Here is a 24,560-nt window from a genome sequence, read left to right on the forward strand (position 1 = left end):
TTCTTAAGCCTCGCATCAATCCCTTAATTAACACATTCCTGCGGAGGGAGCTGGTAGGAACGTTGGGTTGCTCGGTCAATGGCCAGGGTCAACGGCGGCGTGGTGCATTCCGCAAAAATGGCCGACTGTGAGGGCGGGCACAAGCCGGCGTGAGTAGGTTAAACGTTGAGTTTTATAAGGGCACCACGGGGTAACCAGCCCCTCCCCACCCAGCCCCACACCTCCCACCCCCCACCCAGCCCCACCCTCCCGTCCCCACCCAGCCCCTCCCCACCCTCCCCACCCAGCCCCTCCCCACCCTCCCCTCTCCACCCAGCCCCACCCCTCCTATTTTTTGGATGCACGACGGACGGACACAATAATCCCCTGTGGGCTGATGTAACCAGGAGGTCCTACCAGTATGGACCTCATAACGCAACGAGCATTTCCAACGCGTCGCGTCGCGCGAGTCGGTCATTGACGGGCAATTCGTGAAAATGTCCACCATTGAGAATTATTACACGTGTGTAGGAACATTGCTGAATTATTACACATTGTGTAGGGAAAAAAATGCGTGTTTAGGTTGTTGGCTGCACGGAACGGGGCGGGGGGATCCAGGGTGTCTGATTTTTGCCAAGACTTTATTACATAACTGCCAACCTCCCAGTGAGCAGTCATTATATTTTGAGCAACGCAGACGATCGAGTTGTCGACCAGAAACGCTGCAAGACGGACACAGAGAGAGAGAGACACAGAGGGCGGTTGTTGTTCAACTTGCAGGTTATCTTGGGGTAAGGTTTTGTTGATGTTGCTGTTGTTGTTGGTCTCTTCCGAAATCGTACTAAAACCAGTAAAGTTACACGGTAAAAGATACTTACAATTGTCCTGCTACTTCGGTGTCGTCGAGTGACTTGGGTGGTTGTCGAAAATTTGATTGAAACCCACTTTACAACAACTTTACCATGATCTACTGCAGTGACGGTGCAGCCATTTCGTTAAAAGACCCCTTATTCTTATTGCATACCGTGTCAACCCACACGGTTTCTACCCCGTATTCTTGTACAGGGAGATTTCGTGTTCAGGTCCAGGCGGCGTACAGCCATTTCAATACGGGAAAAAACATGTTTTACTGGAAGGAACCTCCTGGTTACACCAGCCCACAGGGGATTATTGTGTCCGTCCGTCCGTCGTGCAGGGAGGGGCTGGGTGGGGAGGGAGGGGCTGGGTGGGGAGGGGAGGGTGGGGAGGGGCTGGGTGGGGAGGGGAGGGAGGGGCTGGGTGCGAGGTGGGAGGGGTGGGGCTGGGTGGGGAGGGGCTGGTCACCCCGTGGTGCCCTTATAAAACTCAACGTTTAACCTACTCACGCCGGCTTGTGCCCACCCTCACAGTGGGGCATATTTGCGGAATACACCACGCCGCCGTTGACCCTGTCCATTGACCGAGCAACCCAACGTTCCTACCAGCTCCCTCCGCAGGAGGAATGTGTTTTTGGTCTATTTGTTTGTGTTTCTAGCCTCGCGATGGGATTTTGTAGGATGAACGTTGAGATTTTTAAGGGGCACGAGGTGACGAATGCGGTCTGAATTGGTCTGTAATAAGATTGGCACTGATAAGGGGTTGACAGGTGTGTTATTCTGTACACACGGATTGGGAATTAATGTACTTTAATGCACTCGACATTAAACTCGCTTGTATGCCATTTGAAAAATGTGTTTACCCCCTCTCTCTCTGTGTGTGTGTGAATGTTTCAGTTTGGGGAAGTCATTGACAGATGCCGAGCGTAGCTCCTACCCCGAAACGTCCAGCGTGCGGCCAGACACATAACCGCACACTAATCGAAAGTTGTCACAGGTGCGAGTTTATGGGACAAGCACCCAGCCACGTGTGACAATCGTGGGAAGTTCAATCATTTGGCAATCGTGGTGGGGTGTGTGTGGGATTTGTGGGGAGCGGTGGTGTCGTAGTTAGCGCACTGTGCTGCAAACCCGGCGAGCCGAGTGGCGATTGTCTGAATCGGTCCTGGGTATTCCCCTGGGTCGACTCAGCCTCAAATGAGTATGTAACCATCGCCACGAGGAATCCGTGGTAAGTACAACAGCAAGCAAGCGGCAGCAACGAGCAACGAAAACACCAACACTGAAATTGCAGTGAACGCGTACCAGGCTCCAGAAGGAATATTGCACGGGGCATTTAACGGATCGAAAAGAAAACGACAGTGGATGAGTTGAACTTCAGAATCGGAATCTTTCTTTTCAGATTTGGAGGAATCCGATGACTTATGAAGATCTTTCCCTCCCGGCATCCCCATTTCATTCTCTAAAACTTGATATATTGTTTGAAGAAAGGTTTCTTTAGAACATAAATTAATATACAACGGGGGGGGGGATGTAAAGATGTCAATTAATTGACGGGTCACAAAACATCTGGATCACCCTGTACAGCCCCGTGTAACATAATGAACGTGCATCAAATGAAGCAACTCCTGGTTTGTGCTTACCAAGATGTTGGGCATTCATTTGATTACTTTAGGTCGGTTTTCTACGGCGTTTTATTTTTCCTGATAGCTTATTTTAAAGTGTTTAAATTAGTTTATGAGCACAGACTCAAGTTTCATCGACTATACAGCCTGACCAAATAAAACATTACGGCTAAACAAGTACTGGAACCCCCACTAGCTGGACTGTTTCATTAAAAAAAGTGAAAGATTGAATTTCAGGGATAGAAATATTAATATATATGTTGTATATATAATTATTTGTATGTGCCTGCAGTAATGATGCACATATAGCAGCTTCCTTATGAACCCATGAGCGACATCCAACCTTGAACTCAATGCCCGGTCACGGCTAGCATCATTGGCCAAGTGATATCTGAACCGGTCCACCACACTGACCAGAGTGTGGTGTGAGAGCGTGGTGGACGAAAGCAGCACGCCCGATGAGTGTAACACGGCATTGAGAGGACATCATCCAGCAGTGGACTTAGAGGTTTGTCAATCGGTTCATCGGTGCAACTGCAGAGAGAAGTTGAATGGATTCGTTCATTTAGCATGAAAAAAAAGATAACCTAGAACATGTCTGTCGCGTCTGTAACTTGCTGTCTAATCGACACAAACACATTCCTGCGGAGGGAGCTGGTAGGAACGTTGGGTTGCTCGGTCAATGGCCTGCAGGGTCAACGGCGGCGTGGTGTATTCCGCAAATATGCCCGACTGTGAGGGCGGGCACAAGCCAGCGTGAGGAGGTTAAACGTTGAGTTTTATAAGGGCACCATGGGGTGACCAGCCCCTCCCCACCCAGCCCCACCCCTCCCCACCCAGCCCCTCCCTCCCCTCCCCACCCAGTCCATCCCTCCCCACCCAGCCCCTCCCTGCACGACGGACGGACACAATAATCCCCTGTGGGCTGGTGTAACCAGAGGTTCCTAGCAGTATTATTTTCGTTGATCGACAGCCAGTGAGCGTGCAACGTTAGCAACGTTGTAATCGGACGTTTTATGTTCATAAAGTAAGCAAATCCTGTATTGCACTGTGACTGGCCCCCATTGGACTTTGAAATGCCCTCACAAACTTGTGCAGTTCGCTAGATACAACAATCTGACAATGGTATGTGTGTTCACAGATTATATCTTCACAATGGCTGACATTTTCAGCCTGTCTGAAATGTCTCTCCTCACCCTGGTTCTGATATTGGCTGCGTTCATTTTGTCTGCAATGTAAGTGCTCAGCATCGGCTACTCTTAACCTTTACCTTACTTAACCAATCTTGATTTGAAGCAATTTTATACTTACTTAACCAGTTACATGTATCGTGCATTTTGTGAAGTATTATCTGCCATGAATTTCCCTGCACAGTAACGTAAACCACAATAACTTGCTGATCTCACCAAAGGAGCAAAAACCATCACTCAAACTCCGGTCGTCCTCGCGACGGCTTTTGGTTGGCTATTGAACAAAGACGGTCACTGCATCGCAGCGCTTTCAGATGCGCTTCTGCGGCCATCTGGAAAGCTCTTCCCTCCGATATATTCGGAAGCCATTGGAGCTATGCACTTATAAATCTAGATTAAAAACCCATTTCTTTAGAACTGCTTTTCACGTTTTGTTGTTGTCCTCCCTCTGCACCTCCGATTAGTATAGTTGGCTGCATATGGCGCAAAAGAATGTCAACATACACACACACATACTACCAGTCCTTGGCGAAAATAAATAGTCTTTAGGACCACAGTGAGTCAGGCCTGCTGAATTATTACATTTTGTCAGCTGACTTTTTAGGAGACAATTATGAAACAAAAACCCCGCATTCTTAACCTTTGGAGGCCCACCCTGGTTCTGACATCTGCTGCTTTAATTTGGTCCGCAATGCAAGTTCTGTACTCTGTACTCAATATTTGTGGTCTCGTTAATTCACTGCCTTCATGTTACATGACCATCGTTTTAGCCAAGGGACCTTGGTTACAATTTTTCTAGCAAGGAAGTAAATTGATATCCCAAAATCCAAAGTCAAATTGATTAAAATCGGTACTTTTGTGTGCATAATTTCTGACATTTATTACACTCCAACACAATTCCAGTATCTGTTTTCTCCCAGTGTCCTGCTATGGCCATACAGAATCTTAAAGAATATGGGGGTTCCTGGGCCAACACCTGTGCCAATACTTGGGACCTTTCACCACTACCGCAAGGTAGGTTTTCCACGTAACAATAATGATGTTTAGTTTTACATATACTGTAGTGTCATTCATGCAAATTTAATCGCACAATAGTTGAGGAACCACATACAAACCCGGAAGTCAAACTGGTGGTGAACCGGCACAAACAACTGCCCCAGCTCTGCATTCCTCTAAGTATTAAGATGTTTATAAACGTTGAAGGAAACCAGAGCACCCGGAGAAAACCCCGATGGAGATGAGTCCATTTGGTTCACTGCCTTCTGGCAAGCCAGAGTATGGAACCCGTGATGCCCACGGGAAGAGACCCTATTTGCGTTCACAGTGCTGGATTACAGGAATGCGCCGCCACCATCCGGCTAATATACGTGGTAAATTTGCTTCAGCAATACCAATGAAAACCTGTAATTTTAAGCAGTTAATGTCACGTGGTAAATCATTTTTCTACATTGTTTTTAAATATATATGAATGGCAAAAGTTAAAATTTAGTTTTAGAGTATGTCTTGTTGGTGACAATCTTTATGCCAAATGTAATGAACTGAATGTTAATATTTGAATGCTCACATAGACACTAAACACGAAAATGGAATAAAAGCTGAATAGTGCAAAAAAGCATCGAGAGATACATTTATAGAGTCACATTGAGGTATAAGAAGAGGAGCCTATGGATCAGAGACAAACTCAAATTTGATGCATCATATTGACTGTAAAGAGAAGCAACGGTATCCAAACATGCCCCAGAGGATGCACACTGCGGAGATGGAGCCATGAATTCGGCTCTTGTGAAGCAGTTCCATCACGATATTGGCTAAGGCGGCAATGGCATTCATCCAGCAGTGGATAGATTATGGTCTTAATTCTAGATTTTAAGCTTTCGTGACTGCAAGGATTCATACTCTTAGGTTTTTTCGGTAAAGTCACGTAGGTAAAAAAATAAAAGTAAAATAAAAATCACGACGTTTCGGAGGCAACACAAGCTTCCGTCTTCAGGTGGAACCATCACAGCACGATAGCTGTATCAAGTAAAGAGACATTCCAAGAGACCCGACCCCGTATATATACTGGTTGAGGGGGGGAGGAGCCAGGGTAGGCCCCTGGATCGGAGTTTTTTTTTATTATGGTAAGATTGGTGCGGCTGAGGCTGCTGCCTAGGCCTGAGCCTTTGTTATGTAGACTGGTTGGGCTGGGAGGTGCCTCTAAAGCTCCACTGTGGTAAAACGGAGACTTGGTTTGCACTCTCGCGCAGTCGTTCACTACCCGTGGTCCGTCGGCTACGTGTGGTCAGCAAGGCCGTGGAGGAAGTGATCGGCGATGTAGACGAGTCAATTAAAACAGAATATTACAAAAAGAAACTCTCCAGTGCGTGACTTCGGTCATCCAGAACAGACCGTACAGCGTATAACGACGCAATGCCCGATCGACAAATACGACGGAGACATCACAGCGATGCACATTTTATCGTCCTTTTATCGTAGTTTATACAAATAATAATATCCTATTGGTGCGCGATCTTTTGGAGGGATGGCAGTGGTGGTCTGGGAGTCCATAAAGGTTGCAAACCACTGCTATATATACCGAGTATGTACACTGCCGTTTATAAAAGCCACACGTAAAATGTGTCAAATGAATATTTAATTCAAAGTGCATAAGTTGTTGCTATGTATTCTAAACAGGGGTTCCGAGAATTGGATGAAGAGTGCTTCAAAAAGTACGGGCGAATCTGGGGGTAAGTTTCTCTTGTTATACGTTTTAGAAAAGAGTATTTTTGTGAAATATAAATAAAATAAATTCGCATAACACGCAGAATAATCCCATGAACTGTTAGTAGTTTAATAAAACTGTATTACAAAAAAAGTGCATTTAACCAGGTAAGGCCCACTGAGCTATATAGCTATTTTCAGAAGTGACCTGGCCACAAATGATAGCTCAAGGAAGTGGCTCATCACGTGGAAATTGTATCCAGCCAAATGCTTTAAATGCACGTTTCTAAATGAGGAGGGAAAAACCAGAGGACTCTGAGAAAAATCCACGTGACCACGGGGGAGAGAGACATGCGAACTCCAAAAATACAGCAGGAGTCAGGGTTGGGATCGAACCCACGAAACTCCTGCATACCAGGCGAGGTAGTTAACAATAATAAAATAGATTTTATTATTTTCAAATTAACATATTTAGATGTGTTTTCTTTTAAAAGGCTCTGTACACGTAACGTTAAGATTACAAAGGTAATTACGTTCTTAAATAGTTCCCAATACGTGTGTTTCACGTTTTAATTTTCACATATGGTCCAATAGAACCTGGGCTAGCACATTCCTGCGGAGGGAGCTGGTAGGAACGTTGGGTTGCTCGGTCAATGGCCAGGGTCAACGGCGGCGTGGTGTATTCCGCAAATATGGCCGACTGGGGGCGGGCACAAGCCAGCATGAGTAGGTTAAACGTTGAGTTTTATAAGGGCACCACGGGGTGACCAGCCCCTCCCCACTCAGCCCCACTCCTCCCACCCAGCCCCACCCTCCCCACCCAGCCCCTCCCCACCCTCTCCACCCAGCCCCACCCCTTCCAATTTTTGGATGCACAACGGACGGACGGATACAATAATTCCCTGTGGACTGGTGTAACTGGTGTAACGAGTCCACAGGGGCAGCCCCTCCCCACCCTCCCCACCCAGCCCCTCCCCACCCTCCCCTCCCCACCCAGCCCCTCCCCACCCAGCCCCTCCCTGCACAATGGACGGACACAATAATCCCCTGTCGGCTGGTGGAACCAGTGGGTTCCTACCAGTATAGGTCACACATTGTCTCCACCATGAAAATGTCGAATTACTGCTTCTCTTCTCTAATTATCTTTAGGCTTTACGAAGGCCGGCAGCCTGTGCTGATGGTGGCTGACACAAGCATGCTGAAACAAATACTCGTCAAAGATTGCCTGGAGTCCTTCACCAACCACCGGGTAAAGCGGTGCAAACAGCAGACAATGATGATAACATAATAAAGAGGGTTTCCCATTTCTGGCAATAAAACAGGAGGTGTAAAATATGTACACACATCAAAATAGATACCTTTCGCAAGGCATCAAGTATGCATTAACCACACATACTTGTTGCAAAAAAATTCAAACAAACATGCTCTCATAATTATCAGGGCATGATTGTTTGCTGCATATATTATAATTTGTGCATTGTCTTGGAAACTGATTGGCCTACAACTGCCTCTGGTGCCTTGCAAAAGGTGTCTATTTTGTGTTTGAACGTTCTGGCAATGACACATCTGTTTTAAAACATGTTTTATTGCAAAAAAAACGGGTACAACCTATTCTTATTTTTTCTTATTGTATTCGTATTTATATAATAATTTCATTGTAATTTTAATATGTAACCGCATTATTTTTTTTATTCTTGCTATTTTTAGTCTAAAATGTTATTTTTATTTTTTAAAATATTTTTTTTTATACTGCCAAAAAGGTCCCATAGATAAAACAGCAGACAAATGAGCGATGCTGACTTGAGGTTCATTACATGATGTTACCTCCTTTGTGAGCATCTCTTCCTTAAGCTCCCCACCAGCCTCCAACCTCAACTCTCTGTCATCAACCATCCGCCAGTGTGCGTCGTGAATGCTCCTCACCCACCCACAAAGCCCAAAAAAGTCGTCACGTGAACAACCGTTTGTCAGTGCCTACCTTAATTACAGAACAATTCAGACCGTATTGGTCACCCCGTGCCCTTATACATCTCAACGTTCATCCTACAAAGTCCCATCAAAAGGGAGAAACACAAACAAATAGACAACATTATTGTTTTTGCCCTTTTGAAATGGCTGTGGACCTGAAAACTCAGTTTCTCTGCACAAGTATATGGGTAAACCGTATGGGTTTACAGCTATGTTACAGTCGGCATCATCAGGCGATCGCCAGAGTTGAAATCATGCGGTTTAAAAATCTCCTGCAATCCTGGGCATGAAATAGGTGACGGTGACGTCATTTGCACGCCCACCCCGGTGACCAGGTGGTGCGTATAATGGGGAGAGTGCGTTTCTATCGAACGACGTTTTAGCCCAGGGTGCATCGTAACAGGGGCTAACGGTCGGGGGAGCATTGTGCGGACGTGTCAGATTGTTTGAAGATCTGATTGCTGGTGAATGCCTGCGATCTTGAAACAATCTGAACATGCGCACCTGACGCTCAGCGAGCGGTGAAATCTTTCTCAGTGCAATCGGTTCTCAGCCAATGGAACCCTTTCCCATGACGCACACGCACGTCTATTATTTTAGTCTCTTCCGATTTTATTTTATTTTTCCTTCCACATCCGTTCCGATAACGTACGTGCGCGCACTACAAGCAACGTGCTCTCGTTGATGCTGGAGCTTAAATATGCTGCTTTTATTATCATTTGTATTACTTTAGCTGGCATTGGTGCAGCTAAATGTGGAATCTGGAAAGCTGGAAACCAGCCAGCTGGGATTTCACTGCATTTATTTATATTTGCTAAAAATCGAACGTCTACTGATGTAGTGAAATAATGTTGACCATGTTTAACTGATACATTGCATACCCTAAAAACCACTTATGTTAGTAAAGCACGTCTGTTTAACCAAAACGTAAACAGCTTCCTGCGGCCGTGTAATGGCGTGAAATGCGTTCGGTTATGTTTTGCCGTGGAGTATTTTAACATGCTCTTTGGTTCTTTCGGTAAAATCATGTAGGTAGAAAAATAATAGATCACGACGTTTCAGGTGGGACAACCACAGCAAGAAAGCTGTGGTTGTCCCACCTGATGACGATTGCTTGTGTTGTGATCTTAACGTCGTGATCTATTATTTTTCTACCGACGTGACTTTACCGAAAGAACCAAAGAGTATGGATTCCTGCAGTCACGGAAGCTTCAAATCAAGATTATTTTGACATGGTTTCACAGAATTTTCTTTTCTTAGGTCTTTACAAATAATGGGATCTTCGATGACGCACTTACTACAATCGAAGACGAGCAGTGGAAGCGTGTCCGCAACGTGTTGTCCCCAACCTTCAGTGGCGGTAAAATCAAGCAGGTAAAACATATATATTAATACAATGGTGTTGAACGGTCGTCTATAAAGTAATCGAAACGTTGTTTTTGTTCCGACTAACTAGACGTTTCTTCTTCTTCCAGATGTGCCCTCTGATTCAACGCTGTGCTGATGTGTTGGTGCGTAACCTCCATGAACTGTGCCAGTCGGGAAAACCATTGGATTTAAAAGAGTAAGCTCATAAACCCACTGTTGGATTTCTTAAAACCCTTATTTTGCAGGCATGTTAAGGTCAGAGTGTTGTGTATGGTAAATTAGCTGGCTGTATTCAACAGTCTAGTGTGTGCGCGTGTCATCTCATTGTAATAAAGGTCGTGGAAGCGACTTCTGGAATCCGGTCTTTATTTGTCTTTCTTTACAACACTCCTTCACGCTGCTGACCGACAGCGTGAAAGGGATAGAGAGAGACGCGCGCAGCCACGTGGCAGCCTGGACCCCCGCTCTCGCGTGGCCTCTCCCTCCGTTCGTTCCAGTTCTGACCACGTGTTGTTCGTCTCCACCCCTTTTAATACCCGGGTCACGTGGTACCTTTCCACCAATCCTGGTTAGCCTCTATGGAATCTCCCAGACTCCATCGTAGGCTCCCGGGACCACGCCCCTGACTCGTCTCCCCATTGGCTGTGGCTAAAGCCAGCAGAACCAATCCTCTACTTACAGCTGTCACCTTCCCATTACGTCAGAGCCACGCCCCTAGGCTTCCCCCCATTGGCTATGGACCAGGACCGGCAGAGCCAATCGTCGTGACGAGTTGTGATCCGTCAGCGACCCGGATATATCCTCACATTACATCATTAAGGCATGGGTAAACGTGTTAGTGTAAAATGCAATGTCATATTTAAGACGGTGTGAGGGAGTGGCGTGGTGGAGAGTGGGGGGGAGCACCCAGGAGCAATTCAGATTTTGCTCTCCACTGACGTTAACCAGGGCCGGGAATCGAACTTGGGTGGCCAGCTTCGTCGCTCAGTGCACTAACTGCTGCACCACCACCTCTTGTTATCAAGTTCAGTAACGGCAAATCATTTGTTTGTTTCTTGGTCAGTGGCGGTGAAATCTCTCTCCAAGCTGGACTGACTGGGAGGGGGGGGGGGTGTCTGGAAAATCAACATTTATGTAATAACTAGCGGGAAGTACCCGACGTTGCCCGGGTCTTAAAAATATTTCAAAACTACTCTTAAAAATGTAATAGCAGTGCGTACTGACTGTAGTGGTACCTGCTATGATTACAGCAGTGCATACTGACTGTGGTGGTACCTGCTATGATTACAGCAGTGCATACCGACTGTGGTGGTACCTGCTACATCTAGTGACTGTATAGTAGTAATACCAGGACGCATCGGGGTGGGGGAGACATCACACAGTGAAGAATTTACCTGAGCATTTAGTGTATTTTTATAGCATTTTTAACGCGAAAGAAAATGTCCCCCTCACTCCCACCGAAGGCGTGCGACTTGGCATGTGCCGTTCCCCCTACCAAAGGCGCGTGAGTTGGTATGGTCGTGCACGCATCATAAATACATAAATAATAGCGGAGCGCACAATAATCGCACTAAATCGTTAATTAAACTAATTTGAAGTTGACACGTTAAAAGGAATAGCGCTTGTTGATCGCGGGGCTTACGGCGTGGTGCCTGGCTATTTTTTTTTCACGTAAACCCCACCGTTGGAGAGCCAAGCGCACGACCACACAGAAATCCACACACAAACCCACAATTTTTGACTTTTATATATAGATAGATAGATAGAAGAGAAGAAGAAGATATAGATAGATATATAGATTGATCGCAACTGTGTGCATTCGCGTGGGTATGGGTGGTCATTCAAGCGCACATAGTTGTTTTTGTCGTTGTTGTTGTAAATTCGTATCCATAATTATATAGCGTTTTATTCAAAAGAGCTTTGTATCAGTTATACAATTGAATGTAAGATGATAGCGGTCAAGGAAAACAGTGGGGTTCTTCAAAGTGGTGGTGTAGTTATGGTGACAGTTGGGATAACAGGTAGGAGAGGTTAAGCAGGGGTTGGGGTAGTGATAGGGGTAGTGATTGGAGTTGGGGTAGTGACAGGGGTAGTGATTGGGGTAGTGATAGGGGTAGTGATAGGAGTTTGGGTAGTGATAGGGGTAGTGATTGGAGTTGGGGTAGTGATAGGGGTAGTGATTGGAGTTGGGGTAGTGATAGGGGTAGTGATTGGGGTTGGGGTAGTGATAGGGGTAGTGATTGGAGTTGGGGTAGTGATAGGGGTAGTGATTGGAGTTGGGGTAGTGATAGGGGTAGTGATTCGAGTTGGGGTAGTGATAGGGGTAGTGATTGGAGTTGGGGTAGTGATAGGGTAGTGATTGGAGTTGGGGTAGTGATAGGGGTAGTGATTGGAGTTGGGGTAGTGACAGGGGTAGTGATTGGAGTTGGGGTAGTGATAGGGGTAGTGATTGGAGTTGGGGTAGTGATAGGGGTAGTGATTGGAGTTGGGGTAGTGATAGGGGTAGTGATTGGAGTTGGCATAGGCCTGGTCGTAGCTGGGGGGGGGGGGGGCGGGATCAGGGAGTAACAGTCGCATGGGCAAGGGAGAAGAGGTGGTTTTTAAGGGAGGAACGGACGCAGGTGAGTGAAGAGCGTTGCTCTGTGCACTGCAGTGGGGAGTTTGTTGCAGTGAAGGGGAGCAAGAAGGGATAGGAACGAGAGAGAGAGAGAGAGTGACTGGGCGCAGGGTGAGGGAGGCTCATAGAGGGACAGTAGAGATTGGGAGCATGGATAGGACAGAGTAATATTTCAGAGAAGCAAGATAAACTACTTCATCTTCTTGGTTCTTTCGGTAAAGTCACGTAGAAGGGAAGTAATAAAATAATAAAAATAAAACATAATAAAATAAAATATATTATTTTATTTTATAATGTTTTATTTTTATTATAAATATATTATTTTATTTTATGTTTTATTTTTATTATTTTATTACTTCCCTTCTACGTGACTTTACCGAAAGAACCAAGAAGATGAATCCCTGCAGTCACGAAAGCTTTAAATCGAAAAATAAACTATTTCGTTGAGCTATAATTCGTGGCCCGGGTCACTTCTGAAGAAAAGCTCTACCACTTCGTGGGCCTTACCTGGTCAAATAGAAATCGTTTATAGATGTATTCACTGACCCCCCTCCCGCCTGCCTGCCTCCGCAATTCATGACGTATCTTCCCTATCGCTCCCCAGCGTTTCACTCCTCTCACCCTGTCCCATGTGTCATCTCCCTCCTTGTATCACGTTCTTCGCCAGTCTCATCGCTCGTTGTTTTCAGTGTTTTAAGACCTTGTTGTATTTTTTTATGCTCTACGAAATAAAATGATTGCGTTACGTATGTGCATAGGGATGCAATAAATGACATTTCCCATTTTTCCATTGGTCAGTTTTGTACATAATCATAATAATTCATGTGGGCAAGGCACAATGCAATGATTTACAGTCTACGTACTGGAGGTCATTTGTAAAACTTTGCACGTGTAATGTCAACTGGAATTTTCCTTTCACATGTCAGTTTTGTAGATTGGTGCATTGCGGGTCACATTACCCGAACGCCGTGGTATTTTTGTGACCGTTGCCTTTTTTAGGATTTTTGGGGCGTACAGCATGGACGTGATTGGAAGCACAGCGTTCAGCATGGATGTGGATTCTCAGAACAACCCCAAGGATCCATTTGTCGTTAATGGCAAAAGCATTTTGAAGATCAACTTTTTGAATCCACTGGTTATTTTAATTTGTAAGTTTAGGAATTTGTGAGTGACAAATCCAGGCATATCGGTTTATCATTCACTGAACAGTTGTGGGTAGCTAAATACAAGTTGGGAATTTAATTCATTTTGTTTATTAAAACCCATTCATCCCATTAGCAGTCAAAACAGATGTCTTCGTGGAATAGGGTTCCCATATTAAGCCACTCCCAAGGTTGTCTCATCCCCTTCATTTCACCAGAGTTGTAAAGTTACTACCACGTGTGCAAGTCAACAGAAGACATTCTGGACATTAGCAAAATAATATTTGCATTGTCTTACATTTGTAATGAAAGGTGACCAGCAGCAGCAGAGGACAGCATGTCCTCGCGAAAAACGAGTTAAAAACACCTTAATCGAAAATGCTTTCACATAAATAATGTCATGATAAAGTTCGGCGAGATAGGACGTACACACGTTAAGATCGCGGGACAAATAACCGAGGGTACGTCGCCACGTTACTGTATCACTCCGTGTAATGTATCACACCGCTCAGCTGTGCAGCGCATCAAAGTAGTGTGTGTCTTTGACCGCTCAGGAACTGCGTTTTAAAGGAGCGCGCGTTTCGTGCTGCGCGAATATTTACCATCGAACAAGAACGGTCACTTGGCTGCATCGCACGCTTTCGGATGCGCTTCTGCGGCCGTCTGGAACGCTCTTCCATCCGTTATTGGGAAGCCACTGGAGCTTATGCAATTATAAATCTAGATTGAAACCTCATTTCATTTTGGTTGGCTACGTATGGTGCGAAAATAAGTTCAACATACGGTGCATACATAATGGAATAACCACGTTCTAATTCTAGATTTGAAGCGTTTAACAGTACTGCTTTTTTTGTATTTGGATTCTCAACCAACACCGGTTTAGGTCGAGGTACACCGATTGTTCTCTTGCACATGACGACGTTGGCCAATTTCTCTTGTAGCCCCGTCCATCACCCCCACGTTCCATTCCCTGGTTCCCACATTCAGATAAGCCCCTCCCCCCTTAACTTGTATTTAAGGGCTGGTCTTTTGGAAATTTTCCTCACTTGATGCAGTAAATTTAGCTGTGACGGTCCCACCTGATGACGGAGACTTGTGTTGCCTCCGAAACGTCGTGATTTATTATTTTATTTCTATTATTACTCCCATTAATTTTATTTTTTACCTACGTGACTTTTCCGAAAAAGCCTAAGAGTATGAACCACGTTCTAGCAACAAAAAAAAGGCGTTGTGTGAACACACGTTGAACGAGGACGTGCCATACAATGTGCATTTTTTCTTTTCCAGTTCTCTTCCCATTTTTGAGCCGACCGCTGGAATCAATGGGTGTGTCTTTGTTTCCAAAAAAAGCATCACATTTTTTCACACGAATCGTTCAGCAGATGAAAAAGCAACGTCAGAAGGGGCTCCATGACATGGTGAGTCCATTTTAATGTTGACGTTATTATTTGAAGTCAATTTGCTTGAATATTCACATTCAATTTTCACTGCAGCGATTTCTTATTCTGCGAAGTGTAATCACTGAAGGCACCATGCTTGAATCGTGAGCTTGTGAAAAGTAACAAATGTAATTTTTTTCTTTCTAGGGAAGAGTAGACTTTCTTCAATTGATGGTGGATGTTCAGCTTTCAGAAAACGCATCAAATGGAAAGTTGTCGAGTTCAGAAAAGTGTATGTATTTTACAACACAGCTTATGTCACACCTTTATCAATGTACCATAATTGTTATTTGGGCACATGGAATGCATATGCCGTACAATATTATATCGGTGAGAATCGTGTCGTTTGTTTTACAAAATATCTTCACGTTGTTGCTCACTTAAGTTTTTGGAGCATATCTAATTTCCTGGCAAAATATGTGTGAAAATTAAGCACAGTCATTATCCATAATAAACACATTCCTGCGGAGGGAGCTGGTAGGAACGTTGGGTTGCTCGGTCAATGGCCAGGGTCAACGGCGGCATGGTGTATTCCGCAAATACGCCCGACTGTGAGGGCGGGCACAAGCCGGCGTGAGTAAGTTAAACGTTGAGTTTTATAAGGGCACCACGGGGTGACCAGCCCCTCCTCACCCAGCCCCACCCCTCCCACCCCCCACCCAGCCCCATCCTTCACACCCAGCCCTTCCCCACCCTCTTCTCCCCACCCAGCCCCTCCCCACCCTCACCATCCAGCCCCTCCCCACCCTCCCTTCTCCACCCAGCTCCACTCCTCCCATTTTTGGATGCACGACGGACGGACGGACACAATAATCTTATGTGGGCTGGTGTAACCAGGAGGTTCCTACCAGTAAGATTTTTTTTTAGGTTAGATCGCGTAAATATAAATGTGTCGTTAGACCCGCCACCACCCGGCACATCTGACTGAGAATTATTACAACACCACCGTTTCCAATATCAAACCGTACATTGTGTATGCAATAAAACACTCAAAGAAATAAACGAGAACATAGTTCGACTCAGTGAGATGAAAATAAATTGCATACCCTTTAAATAGCGGTAACTCCTCAACCCATAGCAGACCGTTGATGGTAATTAGGTAATTAGGAGTCAACCATCACATTTTAGGGTTCAGTAATTCAGATAAAATTTCTCAGCAACGTTACAACTCTCGAACCACTCCCAAGTTAAAGATAACTCCACTACAAGTCCCCGCTTAATGCGGAGGTTGCGTTCCTGAAAATTGCCGCGTAAAATAAATTCGTGTGAAATAGTAATTTTCTCGCATCTCCACCGCTGCCCTCACCTACGCTCTCTCAGACCCGCTCACCCGTCTGCCCCGGGCGGGGGGTTCAGCCAACACCCGTCCGGCGACGGCGTGAGGGCTGAGGTCCCGTTGGCGGTTGGAGCGGCAGCGGCGAGATGTCTTCTCTCTTGATTCCCGGCAACAACTCTCCCCGCTCATCACACACTTCCGCTTATATCCCCCTCCCCATCGCGAGTCCTCACGTGCTTCTACTTAAGCTGCCGCCAGCCCGCCGCCAGTTGTCCCATTAATCTCTTATCATCACCCCCCATCTCCCGTCTCCGAGGCGCCAACCTCCGGTCACAGCGTAGCACCTGTTCGACCTCGGTTGCACCCGCTTCTCCCCTTAATTACTGGCGGTTTGTCTGTGCAAACCTCACGTTGCAACACGCACACCTGTTTGCACTCCGTTTCACCCGCTTAACCGTGCGCACCGCGTATTTCACTCCTCTACACGTAGATAGAAATAATAATAAAAATAAAATGAATACAAATATCACGAAGTTTCGATGGCAACACAAGCGGTCATCATCAGGAAAAGGGGTTAGCCTCTAAAGGCACACTGTTTATAAAGGTTTGGAGATGGGTGTAGCCCAAGTGTATCAACAGCACCAACAATGTCATTGCAGCAGCACCAACATTTCCAATGCAGCAGCAATGCCAATGCAGCAGCAATGCCAATGCAGCAGCAATGTCAATGCAGCAGCAATGCCAATGCAGCAAAGGCCATCAGGAAATCACTGCATCCCGCTCCACACTGCTGACAGTGAAGGTTGATTGACAAGAAAACACAAGTCAAGTCATGATCCAAAGTGGTTGATGACATCTTTCCAAGGATTGCTGAGTCTATACGGCAGAAGTATTGGTCCTACCGTGTTTCAAATCTGCCTTATACTCACGAACACAGTCCGAGACATGTCACTTAGTTTCCCCATCAACATGCATTTTAACAGTACAGTATTTGGCTGCGATACGTTTCCACGTGAAAAGCCACTTCGTTGAGCTATCATTTGTGTCCAGGTCACTTCTGAAAAGGAGCTTTACAGGTTCAGTGGGCCTTATTTGGTAGAATACTAATGTTAGTTGATTGCCCATCCCTAGTTACCCTAAGAAGGTGGTGGTGGGCCTTCTTCGTCCGCTGAATTTCTTGCGATGATGTTCAACTTGTGGTCTTCTGTATTCATTTCACAGATCTAACTGACAGGGAACTGGAGTCTCAGGCCGTGCTGTTCCTTCTGGCTGGCTTTGACACCACAAGCACAACCAGAACAAGATATATTTAAAATTGTATCTTCCTTGTTGTCTGTTTAATTGCACAGATCTGACCGACAAGGAACTGGAGGCGCAGGCGATTTTGTTCCTCCTGGCTGGTTATGACACCTCGAGCACAGCCATCACCTTCGTGGCCTATTCTCTTGCTTGTAACCCTGACGTCCAGACTAAAGTCCAGCAAGAGATCGATACAATACTGCCAGATGGGGTAAGACTTGCATTTCACGCCTAAATACTGTTTGGCACATTTATTGTAACAGTTTCACACTGCACAGAGGAATGTTTAACCAAACGAGTACTTTTAAAAAGCTGATGAATATGCACGAACGTAATCTCCACATGCTGCTTCAGAGTGATTTGAACCTGGCGTCTTAAGTTAAATTCCCAGGCATGGCTAACATCAGTGGCTTCCCCCTTCATCAACCCAGACTGACCAGCGTGGTGAAGTATGGTCAAACAACCCCCATGACCTACACGACATGCATATGCCTTAATCCAGCAGTGCATGACAGCACTGCAAATATCATGACTCTGGAATGTGTTGAAAAATAAACTCCGTTTTTAAATAATTTATTTTCGTCTGACCATTCCATCTGCGTGTAGAAATTCCCAGATTACGAGACTCTGAAGCACATGGAGTATCTGGACATGGTCGTGAGTGAGAGTCTGCGGATGTACCCACCATCATTTCGTACGGACCGCGTCTGTAAAAAGACGACGGTTGTGAATGACCTGGTCATTCCCAAGGGTATGGTGATTAACGCGGCAATATGGGTGCTCCACTACGACCCGCAGTACTGGGACAAACCTCACGAGTTCCGGCCGGAACGGTGAGTGAATCTCACGATTTTTTTTGTATTATTCTCGTCGTGGTATAAGCACGTAAGCCCGGTACAACGCGATGAAGGTTTCGGGGTAGTGGCAATGGCGGAGCGAGGATTTTCAGGTAGGGGGGGCAACCTCTCCAGCAATTAAAAATGATAGAGGAGTTGTAAGTAAGTAAGGACTTGTCCCTTGCTTTTTATTCGACGCTTGTGCGGTGATGGCGCAGCCATCGATCGAGGGACGAATTCGAACCGTGTGTGATCGGCATCGCGCTCGCTGAAGGTGAATGCCTTCAGGGAAGTCGTGGACTGTATATGCAACTGCGCACAATTCTGAGTCACTTATAACCGCTTTGCCGTTACTTATTGCCAATTATGGACTCAGACTATTGTCCTATCATCTCATAGAGTCCCTGGCACGTAATAATATGCTACACAGTGGCAATGGGGGTCTCAAAATGCCTATTTATTACTAATAAACCCCAATGATCCGATCAAAATTAGGGATTTCTATCGGATCATTGGGGCGGGGGGGGGGGGACTTTCGGTGCTTCAGAATCGTACGTAGGTGGGGGGTGGAAGGCCCCAACCTGTGGGGGGTCTTCCGTCGGGGGGGGGGGGGGGGGGTGGGGGCTTATACAGGGGTGCTTGAAAAACACTTCCTGAGAATTTGCAACAACGCCACGAGAAATGGGCCGCCTCCTGGGCTCTGGAGACCACCTGGAGACGATTCCAGGCCACGCGTTGACAATTGTGGTGGAGACTCTGACTTTTTGAAGCTGTTAACATTACATTGGTTATCATGTTACAGTGTATCATCCGTTCTTTTTCCATTAAAAACGATAGTCTCATATAATTGTTAAAATGCTTTTGAAGCACACTGTATATATATGGGGGGGTGAGTGGGGGGAAGAGGTAAATCAACATTCTAAGGGGAGACCAGGTGGTGGGTGGAGGGGGGGAATCTCACGATTTTTGCATCTTTGAAATGATTTGTGTTTTGATTATATTAATCGTCATTAGTTTCCACTTTCCTCTATCTTGTGCCAATATGCTCATGTAGTGCCACATCTTTCTGGCACAAATCGCTTACGATGTCGTCGACAAGCCATTCTCTAGTAATAGGTTTTTACCCTTTCAACTGGTACAAAAACTGACACCTTTATACAAGGGATCATGTTTGCAATAACCACAACACAAGCAGTCAAAATGCAAGCAAAGAGTTGTTTCTTTTTGTACCAGTTGAAACGGTAAACACCTGTAGGACTTGTACTCCGGTTGTCTTTCTCGTTCCGTTTATTAACACTTTAGAGTTCACACCTTCTCCTCATCACTGCTCCGTGTCTCCCCGTTCGCTCCGTTACTCTATCCGCCATCAACGACACTCTATGTTTCTCTGTTCGCTCTCCTGCTCTCCCAAGGTCCGTTACTCCGCTGCTACCCTCTTCTGTATTCCTCCGATGCACTGCTACCACTGCTACCGCACTCTGCGTTCTATCTCTCTCCACTGCTACCGTACTCTGTCCTATCTTTCTACGTTCTCTCTATCCACTGCTACCATACTCTGTCCTATCTCTATCCACTGTTACCGTACTCTATCCTATCTTTATCCACTGATACCGTACTCTATCCTATCTCTATCCACTGCTACCCTTATCGTATCTTCTCTACTCACTGCTGCTCCGTCTCTCCCTGGCACCAACCACTCCAGCTCCCATCCCAATCAAGACTCCCGTCTCTCCGTTACGCTATCCTCTTATCCCCACACCAATCAGTCCCAATCAATTATCTCCTCCCCCCCCCCCGCTTCGTCACTCGCCCCCAGGCCCCCAGCCTCACGTGATCTTGTTATTCCCGCCAGAGCGGCGCCGGTCATTAACTACTCACCCTCCTAACCAATCACCGGCCTGCATCCTCGGTTACCCTTAACACCTGTCGCCCATCTTAACGACGTCTCCCTCACGCCCGACAACAACAACCCCGTCCTCAGATACCCCCCACTGTACACCGCTCGCTTGCATAGCAACAGAACAACAGAACGCGTGGCGCGTCATATTTCAAGTCCTACACACCTATTACTATATTTTGCCACTGGTAAAGGAGGTCTCATAGTGAAGCCATTCTCTGTTAGGTCTTCCTCTCTGTCCGGTTGCTTCTATTTTTTCCAAACAACACTCTTGTGATTTTCCTGTTGTTGCCCATCCTACACACGTGTCCAAATAGTGCCAGTTTCCTTCTCACATATAACAATCAGTGGAAAAAATACGTTTTGCACTCCTCGTAATGCGTCATTTCGTGAGCGTGACACGCCGAATTCGTTTTCGATTCGTGCACATATGCGCATGCGTTTATTTGTACGTATTTGATATTGTAGAGCTGGAGAGCCTATTATAGAGTGGCAAGAAATGTACGTAAGTGGTAGCAGAGGAAGTAAATTGGGAAAATGGTGAATTTTTTTTCACCTGATGACGATTGCTCTCGTTGCGATTGAAACGTCGTGATATTTTGTTATTTTTAAAAATATTTATGTGGCTTTACCGAAAGACCCAAAGAATATGGTGAAAACAGCTAATCAATTTAAAATGGGGTGAAAGCAATAGTCCGGGCAAATAGAGGAGTGACAGAAGACGTTAAAGAGCTTTTTTGAATTTAGATATTTACGGAAGCAAGGTCTGATTGGGATTGTGTCTAAGGGGTCCACTAATCACGTTGATGCCTGCCATTGCTACAAAACAGTCATTGGCGACCTTGGCTGTTGAGCCTTACGGGTTATGCTAAACGGTAGAAAGAAGTGTAACATTTATTTATTTTAGTGCAGTTTTGTCACAAAAAATATTTTTTTGGGAGTGGATTTCGTGATTTAAAAAAATAGTGTATCAATATTTTCCAGTAATAACGACGAGCAAAGAGAGCAGCAGGTTTGCAGAGTGTACGGCAACTCTTGCCACACAGAACTTGTCAGACTGGCGATCGTGGCTATCGGGAATAACTGGTCTGTGTAACCCCCACGCTGTTCATGGATTCTGCGTGCGCACCACTGTGACTTGTGTAGATTCACCAAGGAGGCCAAGGAGGCGCGTGACCCCTACTGCTACCTGCCCTTCGGCCACGGCCCCAGGAACTGCATCGCCATGCGCTTTGCCCTGATGTCCGTGAAGATGGCTGTCTGTCGCATCCTGCAGCGCTACTCCTTCCACGCGTGCAGCGAGACCGCGGTGCGCGATAACACCACCTCCTCCTCCGCTCTTTACTCTTGCACGAAGAAATGTCTTCGTGGCGTTCACGTTGATTCTGCTATTGCACCAGCGTATGGAATGACTGCCGTTTAAAAACTAAAAACTAAATTCTGCGTTTTGTATTTCAGATTCCACCGCAATTCCAGAACAACCCATTTTTACAGATTAAAACGCCACTGAAAGTGAATGTTGTGGAGCGAAAGAATGCCGAGTGAAAACCAATCAATGTAAAAACTTTAGGAAGAAACACGGAGGAATGATGACTGGAGTGCTAATTAGGAGCACCACCTAGACAAATTGTTCTTTAAGTACATTTAACAGACATGATCCATTTGTCAATTAATTTTCGCACGTACATATTTGATTAAATATGATCGATATTTTACTTATTCACATCCATGTGTTTCTTACAGCAGTGCATGCACTGGCGGAGCCAGTGGGGGAAGGGTGGGGTAGCATGTGCCCCCCCCCCCCAATGATCCGATCGAAATCTCTAATTTTGATCGGATCATTGGGGTTTATTAGTAATACATCGGCATTTTGCGACCCCCACTGCCACTGTGTAGCATATTATTACGTGCCAGGGACTCTGTGAGATGATAGGACAATAGTCTGAGTCCATAATTGGCAATAAGTAACGGCAAAGCGGTTATAAGTGACTCAGAATTGTGCGCAGTTGCGTATACAGTCCACGACTTCCCTGAAGGCATCAACACCTTCAGCGAGCGCGATGCCGATCACACAACGCGGTTCGAATTCGACCCTCGATCGATGGCTGCGCCATCGCCGCACACGCGTCGAATAACAAGCAAGGGACAAGTCCTTATTACTCACAACTTCGATCATTTTTCATTGCTGGAGGGGTTGCCCCCCCTACCTGAAAATCCTGGCTCCGCCATTGAGTGCATGTAGACGATGTTATCTCCCGTTATGGTTTAGTAGTTGATAAACAAAAATATGTAATAATACACTGCTTTTAAAGCGCACGTATTCCTATGATGTACGATTATTGGGTGGCGGTTCTGAAAAATTGTGTAAATTCAATATTTTTATTAGTGGGGACCAATAACCCCTGTTCATGTTCCACCAAATGTTCATCAAGGTAGTGCTAGATTTACAGATGCCACAGAGTTTATGGGCTCAGTAAATCACGATTGATTTGAACCTTTGGCATCTATGACTCAGCGCTAACTGCTATATAACACATATGCCATTCCGCCATAACGTCTTTCATTTATCGACAAATTATTACAGCTGGGCGAGTAAACAAACCATATAGCATGGGAGGTTAAATGGGTTTGCAAATAACGACGACTGACGGGATCGATCTTTGGCCGCACAGCGTTTTCCGCAATATGAGACCTGGGAATTAAGGGCCAGAGCCAGCGTTCGGCAATCAGAGCTGTATCGGAGGCGGCAGAAGGCAGCAGTCAGTGGCTCTGGATGAAGAGGAAAGACCCCAGCTGGGCCCCGAAGTGAGAGGGCCAGGAGGTATGCGGTCAACAATGCTTGACTCAGGGAGGAGGACGCCCCTGCCATGCATAGTCCCATGGGATGTTGGCTATCAACAACAAGCCAACTCCTACGACTAATTGGGCATGGGACGCAAGCGTAGGATTGATCACCTTGTCGCTGGCCGCCTTTGGGGAGGGTGTATAGTGTGAAAGGCCGAAACACCCTAGGAACCAAAGGTACACTACTGACGATGCGCTCTCCAAATTTCACCAGGCTCACTGTTCATGAACTCTTGGAAGTGCTTGCACAAAGGATAGTAACATCTCATCCTGTGTTCTTGGAATCAGACGCAGACTGAGTCTTGTATTGTCGAATCTTCTGGTCACGTGTTTTTTTTTCTTCGGTCAGGAGCCTTCCGCTTTTGGGTTTCCTCCGTGTGCTTGTACTGTAATCACAAATTGCCTTAAAAAATTGGGATATCGTTTATACTTCTAGATTTTAAGCTTTCGTGACTGCAAGCATTCATACTCTTAGTTCTTTCGGTAAAGTCACATAGGTAAAAAAATGAAATTAAAATTAATAAAAATAAAACAATAAAATCACGACGTTTCGGAGGCAACACAAGTCTCCGTCATCAGGTGGGACCGTCACAGCCAGATTTGCTGCACCTTGCTGCACCTTGATGCAGCAAATCTGATGACGGAGACTTGTGTTACCTCCGAAACGTCGTGATTTTATTGTTTTATTTTTATTAATTTTAATTTAATTTTTTACCTACGTGACTTTACCAAAAGAACTAAGAGTATGAATCGTTTATACTGTTGATATGATTATGCATGTTTTTTTTGCCAATTCGATTCTCTGCTAATAGTACAGTACTTCGTATGAACTAAAATCCTGTTTAATGTTTTTGCGAATTGATTTAATAAAAAAGATAAAAGCATATTTTTTTTATTTGAAGTTCAACAAATGTCGTGTCTATTTGTTTGCGTTTCTCTCTTGTGATGGGACTTTGTAGGATGAATGTTGAGATGTATAAGGGGCACGGGGTAACCAATAAGATCTGAATTAGTCTGTTATAAGGTAGGGCACTGATAAGGGGGTTGACAGGTATGACAGACCTTCGCTGGAATGTCCAAGTCACGACGTATTGAGTCATGTGAGAGTTTTAAATGTCTTACGGCCGCATGCTTGTACAGCTAGGTTCAGGCGGTCTCTTCGTCAAACATTGCACAACACTCGATTGCTGTTTGGTTGCACGCGGGCATGCGAAAAAGAACAAAGTCCCCATTGGTTGTCACGCTCTTACGCCCAATAATTCCTACTGCAGAAACTTGATAAAAGGCACACACAGAGTTGTCGCAAGAACATAGAAGGCAAGTTGGGTGTTGGCTACAGAAGGTTCATTTGCGGTGAGTGTTGCATTATTTTGGCAGCTGAATTATACGGTGTGTAACCGAAGCGTATATAACAAAGCACAGTAATTCACATCAAACAGTGGTACTGTGATCATGTTTTTACGTATTTCCTGCTTCTGTACACACCTACGATGTCTCATAGAAAGTTATGATTGGAATGATATGAA

The 24,560-nt window shown here is 45.5% G+C and overlaps 1 protein-coding gene across 2 annotated transcripts; it reads left to right on the forward strand.

Annotated features, from left to right (window-relative positions):
- Positions 1-597: 597 nt before the first annotated feature.
- On the forward strand, positions 598-23,621 carry LOC144940707 (cytochrome P450 3A8-like). 2 transcript variants are annotated; one of them, XM_078867054.1, is made up of 15 exons: positions 598-770; positions 1,731-1,830; positions 3,600-3,693; positions 4,569-4,662; positions 6,322-6,374; positions 7,498-7,597; positions 9,577-9,690; positions 9,792-9,880; positions 13,301-13,449; positions 14,731-14,861; positions 15,030-15,114; positions 17,508-17,668; positions 18,064-18,290; positions 21,337-21,499; positions 21,649-23,621. In XM_078867054.1, the coding sequence occupies exons 3-15, from the start codon at positions 3,614-3,616 to the stop codon at positions 21,733-21,735; spliced, it is 1,533 nt and encodes a 510-aa protein (XP_078723180.1). In that variant the 5' UTR covers positions 598-770; positions 1,731-1,830; positions 3,600-3,613; the 3' UTR covers positions 21,736-23,621. The 2 variants fall into 2 exon arrangements, with proteins under 2 accessions (XP_078723180.1, XP_078723178.1); XM_078867052.1 differs by lacking the exon at positions 1,731-1,830.
- Positions 23,622-24,560: the final 939 nt, after the last annotated feature.

Source organism: Lampetra fluviatilis, chromosome 23 (genome assembly GCF_964198595.1).
Source record: "Lampetra fluviatilis chromosome 23, kcLamFluv1.1, whole genome shotgun sequence".
NCBI classification, from domain to species: Eukaryota; Metazoa; Chordata; class Hyperoartia; order Petromyzontiformes; family Petromyzontidae; genus Lampetra; species Lampetra fluviatilis.